The sequence below is a fragment of the Pongo pygmaeus genome, chromosome 9 (genome assembly GCF_028885625.2).
Source record: "Pongo pygmaeus isolate AG05252 chromosome 9, NHGRI_mPonPyg2-v2.0_pri, whole genome shotgun sequence".
NCBI classification, from domain to species: Eukaryota; Metazoa; Chordata; class Mammalia; order Primates; family Hominidae; genus Pongo; species Pongo pygmaeus.
Genome location: NC_072382.2, coordinates 125813819 through 125830339, shown reverse-complemented (window position 1 = coordinate 125830339; position 16521 = coordinate 125813819). Strand labels below are relative to the sequence as shown.

General features: G+C 36.1%; 1 protein-coding gene across 1 annotated transcript; it reads left to right on the top strand.

The window, feature by feature from the left end:
* The first annotated feature begins 12703 nt into the window (after nt 1-12703).
* On the top strand, nt 12704-13639 carry LOC129008780 (olfactory receptor 10G7). Its single transcript, XM_054441092.1, has one exon. It carries the CDS (start codon nt 12704-12706, stop codon nt 13637-13639), a length of 936 nt encoding a protein of 311 aa, XP_054297067.1.
* Nucleotides 13640-16521: the final 2882 nt, after the last annotated feature.

Sequence of the window (16521 nt, the reverse complement as noted above, 5' to 3'; positions counted from 1 at the left end):
AACTTGTCATTTCAATTTCTTTCTTCTGTATCACTATAAAAACCATCATAGAATTGGTGAAAATCAGCCCAGTACTGAGATAACTTATAGTTACTGAAGTGCCCCAATCTTCCTTTTTCAGCTGCCTTTATTATAAGTTGAGTATTTCATATTGCATGTAAGCAATTCCAGAATTACTTCTTCAAGTGGCTCATACATCTCATTACTGTATGACTCATTAAAACACACACACACACACACAGACACACACAGACACACACACAGACACACACACACACAGACACACACAGACACACACACACACAGAGACACACATACAGACAGACACAGACACACACACAGACAACAGACACACACACACACACAGACACACACAGACACACACAGACACACACACACAGACACAAACACACACAGACACACAGAAACACACAGACACACAAGACACAGACACACACACACACAGACACACACACACAGACACACACACAGACACAGACACACACACAGAGACACACACACACACACAGACACACACACACACAGAGACACACACAGACACACACAGACACAGACACACACACAGACGCAGACACACACAGACACACACAGACACACACACACACACAGACACACACAGACACACACACACACAGACACACACACAGACACACACACACACACACAGACACACAGACACACACAGACACACACAGACACACACACAGACACACACACACAGACACACACACACACACACACAGAGAAAAGATACAAGCAATAATGAGCCCCTAGAAATATCATCTCATTTCAGCTTCCCAGAACTGCTGTTCTTGGCAAAACCTCAAGAGTCACTAAAGTAACAAGTGACACAAAAGCTCAAAATTTTATTATTCTTTATATTTAAAGTGTTGTCTCTAAACCTTTCAAGTCATTTATCCATTTAATCTGCTGCAGAAATTTAGTAGTTGTCAACCAGCCAGATTAAATCAGGGATATTGGTTCTCAAAAGACTTACATATAATTTATATAAGAATCTACGAACATATTATTTTATATGATATATATTGAATGCCAATATGTAAATTTACAAAGAGAAATAAAAAGCCATATTCATTAGAATACATGCATTGATGGGTTGGCATATTCTTTTGCAAATAGGAAAATTGTAGATTCAAAGCAAAATACTTGGCCGGACCCAGTGGCTCACGCCTGTAATCCCAGCACTTTGGGAGGCCAAGGTGGGTGGATTACCTGAGGTCAGGAGTTCAAGAACAGCCTGGCCAACATAGTGAAATCCCGTATCTACTAAAAATACAAAATTAGCCAGGCATGGTGGTATGGGCCTGTAGTCCCAGCTACTCAGGAGGCTGAGGCAGGAGAATCACTTAAACCTGGGAGGCGGAGGTTGCAGTGAGCCAAGATAGTGCCACTGCACTCCAGCCTGGGCGACAGAGCGAGATTCTGTCTCAAATAAAAAACACAAAAGCAAAATACTCTCTCAGGAAACTGCTTAGTGAGTACCAAGTTAAAGCGAAGTAAACTGGATGATTGTAACCAAGTGTTCTGCTACATTGATTTGACACACTTTTTTTTTTTTTTTTTGCGTTATCAGTATTGCTGTCAAATAGGCTGAAATGTCCCTGTCAGTTGCTACCTCTGGGCACTTGAGTAGCTAATTTAACCTCTCTGTGCCTCATCTCCTTCAAAAGAAAAATGGGTAATATGTCCTGCCTCATTGGGTTGTTGTGAAGAATAAGAGAGATAATGGATATAAAATGCTTTGGTATGTAGTAGTAAATGTTTAATGAAGTTGGTGTAACAACTAAGGCTTGAGTATACATGACTAAGTTAAGAGTGATAATGTAGTAATAACAAAAGCATTGCACATGTGATGAAGATATAACTAAAAATGTACTCAGAGCCGGGCGCCGTGGCTCACGCCTGTAATCCCAGCACTTTGGGAGGCCGAGGTGGGTGGATCACGAGGTCAGGAGATTGAGACCATCCTGGCTAACACGGTGAAACCCCATCTCTACTAAAAATACAAAAAATTAGCTGAGCTTGGTGGCGGGTGTCTGTAGTTCCAGCTACTCAGGAGGCTGAGGCAGGAGAATGGCGTGAACCCAGGAGGCGGAGCTTGCAGTGAGCTGAGATCATGCCACTGCACTCCAGCCTAGGTGACAAAGCGAGACTCTGTCTCAAAAAAAAAAAAAAAAAAAAAAAAAAAAAAAATGTACTCGGGAGGCTGAGGTGGGAGGTTCTCTTGAGGGCAGGAGTTCAAGGCTGTAGTGCAATATGATTATGCCTGTGAATAGCCACTGTGCTCCAGAGCCTGGGCAACATTGCAAGACCCCACCTCTTAAAAAATAAAGAAAAGAAAGAAGAATTTTTTAAAAGAAATGAACTTTGTAAAATCTGCAAGATTTTAAAAGACATAGAAAGACACACAGATCAGAAAAAATGTTATTTTCTTCAGACTCAAAACAGTGTGTTAGGTAAATATACTGGTAGAATTAAAAGATCATTTTGCAGGCTGGAAGTGCACAAACTCTCCCTTTAATCTGAACTATTCTGTTTCTAGCTCAGTAACCTAATTCACACTTCCAAATGGCATGGGTGTCCGGTCCAAACTTGTCCTGGGAAAAAGTGCAAATATCGCAAATTACCTTAGATACACTTTCAAAATCCTTCTCACTTCTCTGCAGTCAGTACTCAGTGCTGTTGTCTCCATCCAACCCCATTCTTACAAAAGTATCTGACATCAGTCAAGACCAAAAAAATCTAAGATCAGATAGATATCCACTAATCATAAAAAGAGTCATTGAGAAAGTACTGATTTTTGATTACTGAAGATCTCCAACTTGAACGTATAGGCTCATCTCTCAGGGTAACAGAAAAAAAGTTATTCTCCTGCAAAGCAAGGCAAACTAGATATTTTCTTCCAACTCTAAATTTTAAATTTTTGTATTATTAGCTTCTTATAAATTTTGAATTTCACTATCCTCACACTGACAGATATTTGCAATTTTATCCCTTAGTCTTTAATAACAGAATAAAAATATATAAGCTTGTTAGAAGAAGTTTTTATATTGATAAGAAGAATAGATACTGAGAGTGGGGGTAATTTCTAATTTTTATACTAACTGCAAAATAAGGTTCCTGAACAAAGACTCTCATCTTCAATATCATCCACCTTCCCCCTATAAGCCTTTCTCCTGACACACATATACACTTATCCCTAAGACTTCTCCCTTCCATTTCTTTCTCACTGCCACTGTACTAATAGATCACTGAACTTAGCAACCTACAAGAATTTTCTTAATGTCCACGATTCTCCTCCTTCAATTGGTTGAGCAGGTGAAATAACCAAGACACATAGGAAATCTAAATAGGACAACCACTATGGAAAACAGTGTGGAGATTTCTTAAGGAACTAAAAGTAAATCTACCATTCGATTCAGGAATCCTACTATCGGGTATCTACCCAAAGAAAAAGCAGTCGTTATATGAAAAAGACACATGCATATGCATGTTTATAGCAGCACAATTTGCAATATGGAACCAGCCTAAGTGTCCATTGACTAACTAGTAGATAAAGAAAATGTGGCATGTATACACCATGCAATACTACTCAGGCATAAAAAGGAATAAAATAATGTCTTTTACAGCAACTTGGATGGAGCTGGAGACCATTATTCTAAGTGATACTCGGGAATGGAAAGCCAAATACCATATATTCTCACAGACTGATATAATAGACAGTAAGGGACTCAGGGTGGAGGAAGTTGGGTGCGGGAAGAGAGATAAAAGACAATACACTGAGTGTAGTGTACACTGCTCAGGTGACAGGTGCACTAAACTCTCGGAATTCACTACTAAAGAACTCATCCATGTAACCAAAAACCACATATACCCCCCAAAACTATTGAAATAAATGAAAGTAATTTAAAAATTTAACACTGTAAAAAACTAGGAAAGAAGAAGAGGAGAGGAAAGAAACATGTGTAGAACAAGAGATGTACATTTAAAAATAACTAAAAGAGTGTAATTGGGTTGTTTGTAACACAAATGATAAATGCTTGAGGTGATGGATACCCCATTTACCCTGATCTGATTACAACTTATTGAATGCTTGTATCAAAACATCTCCTTCACCTCATAAATATATACACCTACTAAGTACCCACAAAAATTAAAAATTTAAAAAGTATTTAAACAGAAGCAGGCAAAGTTTTAGGCACATACCAACTGATGGGAAGCACTTCGAATATGGGTAGCAAGATTTTTCTCAAGTTTCTAGGCAAGAAGAATGTGTTCCTAAAGCCAAAACTCTATTTTACATAAGATGCCATGCCATACAGCCAAGACATTGCACCCTCTCCTCTGGATTACAAGACACATAGATGCCACACTCAGTCCTGCTATTAGAATGGACCTGAAATTCTGAATTTATCAGTTTTCAAACTTGAAAGTATAAATGGACCTGGTTTCCTTACAGGCAATATTCCCAGTGGCCTAATCCCCAGGCTTTAAAAGCATGAAAGGGCAAAGGGAGTAATTAGAGGCTTTCCTCTCTTTTCTCATGCCCTTTCTATTCCCTACCTCTTTATTTCTTAAGACATGACATATTCGCTATGAAAGTGGCATCACAAGTTTATAAACTACTTGGTAAATATTCAAAGGGGCAAAAAACCCCACACACTTCCTCTGCTTTAATATTATCAATGTTTTTATACTGATAAGGAATATTTTTAACTAGTTCCAATTAAGCTATATATGTAGTTTTGCATCTTTTTGTTTAGTTTATTTTTGGTTTACAATTTTATCAAAATATTTTCCATATTACTCAATTATTACAACTATCTTTTTTGTTTTCCTTTTGTTAGTTGACACATAAAAATTGTACATATTTATGAGATACAGAGTGATACTTCAATACATGTATACAATGTGCAATGATCAATTCAGAGTACTTAGTGTATCTATCCCCCACACACTTATCATGTCTCTGTGTTGTGACTATTCAAAAATCTTTCTTCTGGCTTTTTTAAAATATACAATAAATTATAGGTAACTATGTTCACCTTACAGTGCTCCAGAACACCAGAACTAATTCCTCCTATTCAGCTGTAATTTTGTATTCGTCGACCAACCTCTCTCCGTTTTCCCCTTCTATTCTTTCCAGCCTCTAATACCCACAGTTCTACTCTTTACTTTCAAGAGCTCAAAAAAAAAATTTAGCTCCCACATACAAGTGAGAACATGCAGTATTCATATATCTGTGCCTGACTTATTTCACATAACATAGCATCCTCCAGGTTCATCCATGTTGCTGCAAATGACAGTATTTCACTCTTTTTAGTGGCTGAATAGTATTCCATTGTGTATATATACCATGGAGGTGCGTGTGTACTGCACCTTTGATATACTGACTTGCTTTCCTTTGTATAAATACCCAATAGTGAAATTGTTGGGCTGCATGAAAGTTCTATTTTTAGTTTTTAGAGAAATCCCCACACTGTTTTCCATAATGTTAACTTACATTCCCTATGGCCACTTTACTCAAACATATTCATTTTTATGGATATTTAATTTTTTAAGAGTTTTTAAATATTTTCCCAAATAAAAAAGTACTGATAGTTAGAAAAATAGGTAGATATAAGTGCATGGATAATGCACTATGATAATCTTATTAACTCATGTAGTTATCCATATTTGAGACTTTACTAAAGGTAAGTAAACCTAAGTAGAAATCCTATAAAATTAATGAATATTATGGTTTTAAAGATTGTTATTAAATTGTTTACTTTGTTAGCACCAGTGCTTGCAAGAGCCAACTTTACCAGCGTTATTATTTAATTATTTAAAAGTTTTAAAGCTTTTACCATAAGCAATTTTCAACCAACTATCTTTAATCTTCATTTTTGGTTATTCCTAAAGCTAAACATATTTACAAATTTGTATTTATTATATTTCCTTATAGCAACTAAAAAAAGTGGGGTTGGTTTAGGACTAGATTAATTTAAAAATGGAATAGAACAGACAGCATAAAAACACACCCCTTGCATATTTGATTTAAGTCAAAGCTCGCATGGAAGATTACGGGAAATGTATTTTTCCAATAAATTATGCTTGGACAACTGAATCAACATGGAACAAATCAGATTAATCTCTTACCACATACTATACACAAAATCAATTACAGGGGCATTATAAACTCAAATTTTTATAACAAATAATACGGCTTTTACAAATTGAATTGGGGAGAAACTTTCTGATGCAGGTATAGAAACTAAGAGAAATAAAAGAAATGTCATTCGTTTTGGTTACTTTAATATTGAGAATAATATTAAAATAGTAAAAAATAAAAATAAAAAGTGAAAAAGATGTTACTTATAACAAATATTACTATCAAGGACTGGTATTCAAAATAGATAAAGAATTTCTAAAATTTATATCAAAATCAAGCAATCCAATATAAATGTAGGTAAATTACTTGGCCAGGCTTCACAAAAGGAGAAATACAATTGGCCAATAAACAACAAAAAAATCTACTCTACCACTTTAAGAGTTAGGGAAATGCAAATTAAAATTGCATTAAAATTATGCCTAAAGTAAATGTCAAAATTGTCAATTGCAAGAACTTTCACACATCGCTAAAGGGAATATAAATTTATAGAACTACTTTTAAAAAAAGGTTTATTACTTTCAAATAAGCTGGAAGATATCTTCCTCACAATATCAACATTTCCCTGTAGAAACCCAGGCATATGTGCCCCAGGGCAATGTATAAGAGTATTTAAGGCGGGATTTTTGTTATAACCAAAATTTGAACGCCCAAGTATGTGCCAAGTGTATATTTTACAATGGAACAATGCATATGAATGAAATGAATAAATTTATTGCTATACATATCAATATGTACATGTCTTCAAAACATAATTTTAAATAATATTACATTAGAGCAAATGTGATTGTGATTTTTGCCATTAAATGCAATAGCAAAAACCGCAATTACTTTTGCCCAACTGTATAGAAACTCTATATTAAACATAACTATGATTCCACTTACATAAATTTTTAAAAGGCAAAATTTAACTGTATTGTTTAAAGATACCCTCAAAATTAATACGAAATTGAGATTCTCATGATAGTGGAATGGAAGGAGATTGACTTCAGGAAGAGATGTGAAGGCTCAAAGTTTGCTGGCAATAGTTACTTTTTAAATTTGGGTGGTGGAGACATGAATGTTTGCTTTAAGATAAATCTGGCCTGTGTCTGTATGAACTTTTATCTATTTATTTTATATTTCACAACACAACGCAAATGATGAAAATAAAAATAGTTAATTTGGAGATGTTCAATTCTGGCCCACAATACAATAACAAGGATTAGATTTCTCCTCTCACAATATAGACACAGAACACTGGACCCCAAAATATGTATTAAAACAGGTATTTTCAGACATTGAACAACAAGTAGCACAAGACTGTGATCCCCAAGAAAGGAAAAGCAAATGAGGTGAGCACTCTGTTCGGAGGCACATTCTGATCCATGGTGCATGGATGGGGGTCTGAAGCAGAGCACAACAGTTTTGCTGATTTGCAGGAACAGAGTTCTGAGTTAAACTATATAAATAAAACAAAGTTTACACACACTCTACCAGAAAATTTAATAGGTAAGAAACTTCCCAACTCATTCGATGATTTCAGTATTACCTTGATACAAAAACAAGACAAAGACGTTATAGGAAAAGAGCTATCAATTTATATTCTTTATAAACAAATATATTAAAATTCCTAACAAAATTATACCAAATTGAATTTAATATATATGAAAAAATGATTTGCTTCATAATCAACCAGGTTGATTCCAGGAATGTAAGTATAGTTTAATATTCAGTACTCAAGAAATATAATTTGCCGTATTAACAAACTGAAAAAGAAAAACTATATGATTGTCTCAATAGATGCAGAAAATGCACTCGACAAATTGCAAAAGCCATTTCTGGTAAAAAAAAAATCTCAGCTAACTAGGGGATAGAAGGAACCAATCTCATTTATTAAACAGAAAAACAAAACAAACACAACCAAAAAAAAAAAACCAACCCCACAGCTGACGTCATTCTTAGTAGTAAAAAACTAGATATTCTCCCCTAAGATCAAGAACCTAGCATGTCTACTGCCACCACTTCTATTCAACATTGAGCTACAGTTTCTAGACAGGACAATTAGCTAAGAAAAAGAAGTAAAAGGAATCTAGATTGTAAAGGAGAAGTAAAATGTCTGTGTTTGCATACGACATGGTCATCTATGTAGAAAATCTGATGGAATATCTAAAGAGGCTACAGGAACTAATAAGTGAGTTTAGCTGAGTTGTAAGATATAAGATTCATATGCAATAATCAATCAACTGTATGTATTAACAATGAACAATTGGAAGTTGAAATTTTAAAAGTACTATTTAAAATAGCATCAAAATAAAATATTCCTTGTGATAAACCTGACAAAATGTACTGGATATGAGCACTGAAACAACACAACATTGTTGAGAGAAACAAAAGAGATCAACAGTATTTGTGATCAAACATAATCCAGTATTATTAAGATAGCAATTCTCCCAAATTTATTGATAGATTGAATGCAATTCCAATCAAAATCACAGCAGGCTTTTGTGTGTGTAAATAAACAATTTTTTTGTGTAAAATTTATATGGAAACACAAAGGACTTTTTTATTTTATTTTATTTTTTTTGAGATGGAGTATTGCTCTCGCCCAGGCTGGAGTGCTCACTGCAAGCTCCACCTCTCGGGTTCACGCCATTCTCCTGCCTCAGCCTCCCAAGTAGCTGGGACTGCAGGCACCCACTACCATGCCTGGCTAATTTTTTGTATTTTTAGTAGAGACGGGGTTTCACCGTGTTAGCCAGGATGGTCTCGATCTCGTGACCTCGTGATCTGCCCGCCTCGGCCTCCCAAAGTGCTGGGATTACAGGTGTGAGCCACCGCGCCCGGCCGCAAAGGACTTTGAATAGCAAAAGTAATTGTGAAAAAAATAGAGAAATGGCTCAGTGGCAGAGGAGGCCCAATGATGAATAGGGTTGGTAAACAGCAGTGCCTAGACTTCTACCCTAGTCTTTGTTAGAGTATCAACAAGTCACCAGACTGTGTGGGTGGATTCAGCTGTGCCTTTTTCCATGTGCAAAGAACTATCAATGCAGAACTCTTGATGATGTTTAGAAGTTCTGGCATGTTTATCACATAGAATCCCACTGGGTTTTAGTGAAACAGCCAAAAATGGTGGATAATTCCTTTCTTTTTCTTGAAGAAGTTAAAACTCAGCAAATGTTACTATTGATCTCCTCTTCCTGGAAGAAGGCACAGACAAGTTGTGTAGGACTCACAACAGACCTAAGTAATTCCTAAACCATAGCTAGGTGGGTGACAATAGTGTTTTCTACCAATGCAGCAAGACAGAAAAGAAAGATAACAAATGTTTACTTTTGGAAAGAAAGACAAAAGTATCATTTTATAAAGATCATGTAACTGTATACTGTATACCAAGAAAATTGATAAGTTACACTGAAAGCACAAGTTAATAGTATTCACAAAGATCAGTACAGAAAGTTGGATAGAAGTTTCAATTAACAAAAATTGATAGCATATATTTGATAAAGAGATGTTGAAATATAACTGGAGCTAAATTGAAAGTAATTACTAAAATAGTATTGTGATTTTACATTGATAAAATATGCCTTATACTAAATGGATAACCAATGTCAGAAAAATGGGTAATTTGGTAATTTAATTGGAAAAAATATTAATTCAGGGGACTTCAGTTCTTCAAATTCCATTCCATATAGGACTATATTTTCCATATGAAGATGAGAACATTTCTATTAGCACAAAAGGCTCATGAAACTGCAATTGTCCTCCAAAACTAACAGTGCTTTGGGCACCTACATTAGACCAGTTTTTCTTGTTGTTTTCATAAAAGCTTTTTCCTAATAACTAAGAAATATATTAATTATGGAAGAAAAGTATACCTTCATTCTCTTTAATTGTATTAATTCAAGCTAAAAAATAAAAGAAAGTTTCACAGAAAATTTAAATAAGTTGTAAAGTTTAGAAGATACGAAACAACAAAAGCAAAGTCTCTGAGAAGAACAGAAAATCTCTGAGCTAGCATCCATTCTCGGCCAGGAACTTGCACAGTAAGAGTCTGCCAAGCCCCAGAGGGAGGAATTTTAATTAGGAAGATGTTTATCCACAGGGAGTAGTACTCTGATCATCCCTGGAGCACAGAAAATCCGGAGCTTCTTTTTGTGACTCACCAGAAAGTTAAAGATTTATCAGAGACACTATGCACCTCTTCAGATAATTAGCTCCTTTATAACTAAAACCCATATTTTCTATTTTTAAATTTAAAAAAGAAATGGGAAAAAAATCATTGCCTGCACAAGGAGTTTTCAAATCCAGAGTGTCATAGTTATTCCTTTTGGAAGTTGATTTTTGGCTAAATAAAAAGGTTTATGGAATGATGGCCATCAAATGCAGAATCAACTTTAGCAGATGCATTTGGAAAAAATTACAAGTGTTTATCATGATGTCAGAACATTATCTTCACTCATAAGGACTCTAGAGCTAAGGGAGTATCTCCTAAGATAGCATATTCATATTAAGTTCTATTTAAAAAGAGTTACTTCTGTGGTTTCATCTTTGCAAGAAAAGAAAAATTATACTACTCATCAAGAACTGACATTTTCTTTAAATCTTGAATTTTGCTTCATGATCCAAAACCTAGTTGTAAAATTGATAAGTAGCAAAAATTGGCAACACTTCAGCATTTTTCGTTATTAGACACTTTTTGAGGGGAGGTGATTATGATGTATTTATGGTCATAGTTTTGTTTCTCTTCATTTTTCATCAGCTTTGGCTAATGAAGCTAGATTATCTTAGTCATGACTTACAGAGCCAACTTTTTGTGGTTCTGTAGAAGACTAAAAATTTTGTGAAATCATAAATCAATGAAGTGCTTTTTTTATAAACCTCAGCATTGCAACTGTGAGTTTCCAACTCAGTTTCAGCTGAATTCCATGATGGAAAAGTCTGCTTCTGTCAGAAATCCCCCCCCTCAAAAATGTATTGCTGATGTATGACAGAAGCATTTTAGAAATTAATAAAGAAATGCTTCTTTTCTATCAGAGAGGTCCAGGTCTCCAATCACGTTTCCTTATATTTCTTCACAAATTTTAATTCATTTTCTCTTGAAAATATAGTGTCTGGGACATTGTGTCCATATGTTAAAGAAAAAAAGAAAAACTTTGAGTCTGAGCTTTGAAATAATAGAAATCCTAGAAATAACGGAAATAAAAGACTTTTTATTTTTAGAAGGGCATTTGTATTTTTATAATAACTATATTATTATTTTAATTCAGTTCTGAAACTCAAACATCAGAGAAAGTTTAGTCTTTCTCACTACTCAAGCAGGTTCAATTCTTCTTGGCTATCTCAAAATGTGTTGTGAGATTATTTGATCATACTTTAGAAAGAGAAGGCTTAATTGCCTAAAATTCTGGAGAAGTTAATAATAAAAAATGTATAACTAGAAAGAGACACAGAATAAGGGAAGTCAAAGAAAATGATGGTACTGTTCATTATTGCATTAGTTTGGGGTCAAACTTTGTATATGACCAGGAAGGTATGATCTAGGACAGCGGTGCCCAATGTTTGTGGCACGAGGGACCAGGTTCTGGTTTAATGGAAGACAATTTTTACATGGACCAGGGTGGGGTCTGGGGTGGGGAGGAGGAGGATGTTAGTTAGATTCTCATAAGGACCACACAACCTAGACTCCTCGCATGTGTGGTTCACAATACGGTTCCCACTCCTACAAGAATCTAATGCCCCTGCTGATGTGACAGGAAGTGGGGCTCAGGTGGTGATGCTCGCTTGCTGGCAGCTCTCTTCCTGCTGTGCGGACTGGTTCCTAACAGGCCATGGACCGGTACCAGTCCCTGACCTGGAGTTTGAGGACCCCTGATCTAGGGTAAGACAAAGGAACAGAAGACCGGCTCCACATAATGCTAAACCACTGCTGGAATCCTACCTTAGTTCTGCAGCTGGCCAGAGAGCTCTGAGAAGGCAGTTTTCTCCCAGCCATCCAGAATGAAGATTGCTTTAGAAATTTGTATTTGTAATGGAAATTCTCTAATGATCAAAGAGACTGAATCTGTATGTGTGAAAGTGTGTGTGTGTGTGTGTTGACACTGAGAGAATGTGTGTGTGCATGTGCATCTATATATGTGTGTGTTTGAGAGAAAAACAGAGAGAGATGCTTGAATAAAGGCTTATCCCCGGAAAGAGCTTGCCAGGACCTAAGTGTTGCTAATTTGAGTATATCTTTTCCAATTCTACAGAAAATAGGATACAAAATTTGTTCTTCTTTTCAAAATTTGGCTGATTTTATGTTAATTTCCTCCTCTTTTGTATATGGCTTATTCTGGTACTGGAATAAGAAAGTGATATTCCTCTTCAAAGACCTATACTGAAGCAAAAGGAATTTATAAAATATAAAAAATAATTTAGCCCTGGTGTTCTCAATCAGAAAAATATAGTTGCCATATTTCATATAAAACATACTCACAGTAAATGCTATCTCCCTTCCTTTCTGTAAGAACAGAGCCCCATATATGAGAAGAAATGTCCAACACCAGCCTCGTGACAGCGTTCATCCTCACGGGCCTTCCCCATGCCCCAGGGCTGGACGCCCTCCTCTTTGGAGTCTTCCTGTTGGTTTATGTGCTCACTGTGCTGGGGAACCTCCTCATCCTGCTGGTGATCAGGGTGGATTCTCACCTCCACACCCCCATGTACTACTTCCTCACCAACCTGTCCTTTATTGACATGTGGTTCTCCACTGTCACGGTGCCCAAAATGCTGATGACCTTGGTGTCTCCAAGCAGCAGGGCTATCTCCTTCCACAGCTGCGTGGCTCAGCTCTATTTTTTCCACTTTCTGGGGAGCACCGAGTGTTTCCCCTACACGGTCATGTCCTGTGATCGCTACCTGGCCATCAGTTACCCGCTCAGGTACACCCGCATGATGAGTGGGTGCTCGTGTGCTCTCCTGGCTACCGGCACTTGGCTCAGTGGCTCTCTGCACTCTGCTGTCCAGACCATAATGACTTTCCATTTGCCCTACTGTGGACCCAACCGGATCCAGCACTACTTCTGTGACTCACCGCCCATCCTGAAACTGGCCTGTGCAGACACCTCAGCCAACGAGATGGTCATCTTTGTGGACATTGGGGTAGTGGCCTCGGGCTGCTTTCTTCTGATAGTGCTGTCCTATGTGTCCATCGTCTGTTCCATCCTGCGGATCCGCACCTCAGAGGGGAGGCACAGAGCCTTTCAGACCTGTGCCTCCCACTGCATCGTGGTCCTTTGCTTCTTTGGCCCTGGTCTTTTCATTTACCTGAGGCCAGGCTCCAGGGACGCCTTGGATGGGGTTGTGGCTGTTTTCTACACCACACTGACTCCTCTTTTCAACCCTGTTGTGTACACCCTGAGGAACAAGGAGGTAAAGAAAGCTCTGTTGAAGCTGAAAAATGGGTCAGTATTAGCTCAGGGTGAATAGTTAAGAAAGGCCAGATATAGCTAACTTTTCTTTTTTTATTTGTAATTAAATTAAACCTTCAACATGAGTGTTATACTTGAATGGAGCATTTCAATTATTCAGTCTTAATTTTTAATCGGACAGTTAAGTAATTTTTCATTTTTTTTCTGCAGCGTGTTTGTTAGAATCCTAGTTAAAGCAGCCATTTCATGGTGATAATCTAAGAGAAAGGATAATAGTCTATTCTTTTCACGTTCCATTAAGTAATCAGAAAAGTAGTTTATTTTCTTATATAAATATTTTCCAGAATTGCTATTCAGTATAATGTTCTTACAGTTTATTTGGTGTCATTTAAGTCAAAGCCTTATAAAAATCTTTTCATGTTTTAAACTTTCCATATTGAAAAATTCATTATAGCATTCATAAATAACTACATAATTTAATATCCATATGATAAAATTTTTACTTTAGAAAATACTAGACAAAAAGGCTTGGTTCTCAAGAAGAATGGCTTTATTCACATTCATGGGCCAATAAAAACCATATAACTCTTTAATATTTTTTTCTTACTTTGGCCTGAAAGATTTCTGAGAGTAAATATTTGTCCATTTATGCACTGTATACACTGCACACATTGTATTGGTCTCTGATGACAACTATCTAGACTTTCCTTCCATATTTGTGGAGCTGCCAATCTCTTATCCTCAATGCCAAGTTTCCATTTTCAGCAATTTTAAAATTATTTTTATAAGTTACCAGAGGATAAATAATAAATATACAAAAATGACCAAATAATCTTAGAGACAAAAATATGCAGTCAAAAACTATTGAGAGTATCCCTTAATTTAGAATAAAGTACTAGATAATATTTCCCATGTAATTAGACTATATCTGTAAGTCATATTCGTTTGACTTAAAGTATATGAAATGGACTCTGTACACTCTCTGGGTAGGGAAGGCTCAGACCATGAACCTTATAATCTGTCATCCAAATAAATACATATATTTAAAGTGTAAATAAATTTTTCTCAAAATAAATGTTTAATTTAAATACCGCAGGTATCCTGGTCATACCAACTCTGCCTAGCATAGCATGAAGAGTAAAAGAAAACTAGAAGGCAGCTGCTAGAACTGAAAAGCATTTCTCAAACTCCTCAGATTTGCAGCAGCTGCATTTCAAAGATGCTTTAGCAAAAACGTTCCTTTGCACTAAGTTTCCATATCTTGCTCCAAGTAAACTGTGCGGTGATATTGAGAAGAAAAACATACTAACTTGGTAAACATGAACTATATAAACCATGACACAAGGATCAATATAAGAGGTAAATTTTTGGTTTTCACACCAAGAAATCAGATTGGTATGGACCAATTATATAATTCAGCTCATTTCTCAAAGGAAAAAACTGAGGTAGACATAAACCAAAATTACTTAGTCATTGGATTCACTTGGATTCTTACACTTCTCTGTAACATCACGCTGTTATATCTAACTTACCATTACCTAAAATGTTATGGGATATTTATTGGGTGTTAAGTCACATGCTAAACAGTAGATACGCAAAAACCACAGACAAGGTCTCTGCATTCACCAAAGTCATTGCCTGGCAAGGGGGAAAAATATGTTTCATTGTCGAGGTTATATTGTTTTAAGTGCAATGGGTGCCCAAGGAGAGATCCGTTATTAGTTTTGACTTGGAAAGATGCTAAAGGATTCAAAATACTATGGCAATATGTATCACACACAACCATTTTGAAAGTAAATTATTGATAAAGATATATAAGAAGAATGTCAATGTCTTTATTTAATTGAAAATGTTATTGAAATAATTTTAGAATCGCGTGAAGTTGTAAGAAATAACACAGTGAGAGTCCTTGTTATGCCTTGCCCAGTTTCCCCCAGTGGTAACAGTTAGCAAAATTGTAGTGCAATATCACAACTAGGATATTGACGTTATTATAATCCACAAATCTTATTCAGGTTTTTCTAGTTTTACTCACATGTATGTGTGTGTATTTGTTAAATACTATACAGTTTTAACACCAGTGTATGTTAATTAATTTTAACCTGGCTCAATCTACCTATTTATCCATTCAATAAATAAATATACACTGAGTGGCTATCATGTCCTATGTACAATTAGTACAAAACAAAATAAACAGGCATAGACCTCCTTTTAAGAAGTTTGTAGTCCCAATATACAAGATGTATAGTGTTCATAAGTTGATGAGTCATAAAAATCAAACAAATCATGACAAAATTTGTGTACAATACTAGGAAGAAGGATTTTGATCTTGCAAGTTCTGGAGAGTTATTGAAATACTGTAATATGATAGTATTTTTATTTGGAGACATAACCTATGGTAACATGGAAGACAGATGGAAGGAAGGTGAATTTTAGGGCAGCAACTGAAGAGCTTTTTTGACTGTGTATCAAGAAAGAAAAACACCAAAGTCCAAGTTCAGACAACAGCAGAGGGAATTGGGAGTGGGGAAAGGGACAGCAAATAGAAGCCCACTGTGTGAGGAGGCAAAGCTGATAGAGAAGTTCATATGATTTGGCCATTGTGATATAACTTATCAAAATAGAGAAAGTAACAGGGTTATGTTCTTAAGGTAGAATGAAAGTGTCTGACTTTGGAAATGTTTGGGTTGAGTGCCTGTGGAAGTTTCAGGTAAAATTATTTGGTTGAAGGTGTAGCTTGGGAGATGCAGAAGCCTACCCAGGTAAGTAAGCAAGAGGACGGGTCACTATATTCCTTGTTTTGTGCTGGCTGTTAAACATCTGTTTCCTAACATGGAGAAGGAAACGTCTCTTATTCAATAGTAGCATGAAGAGAGGTCAGATCAGGAAAAAGTAACCACCACCTCTCCTACATTTCTCGAGGAAGTCCGAGAAAGGAAA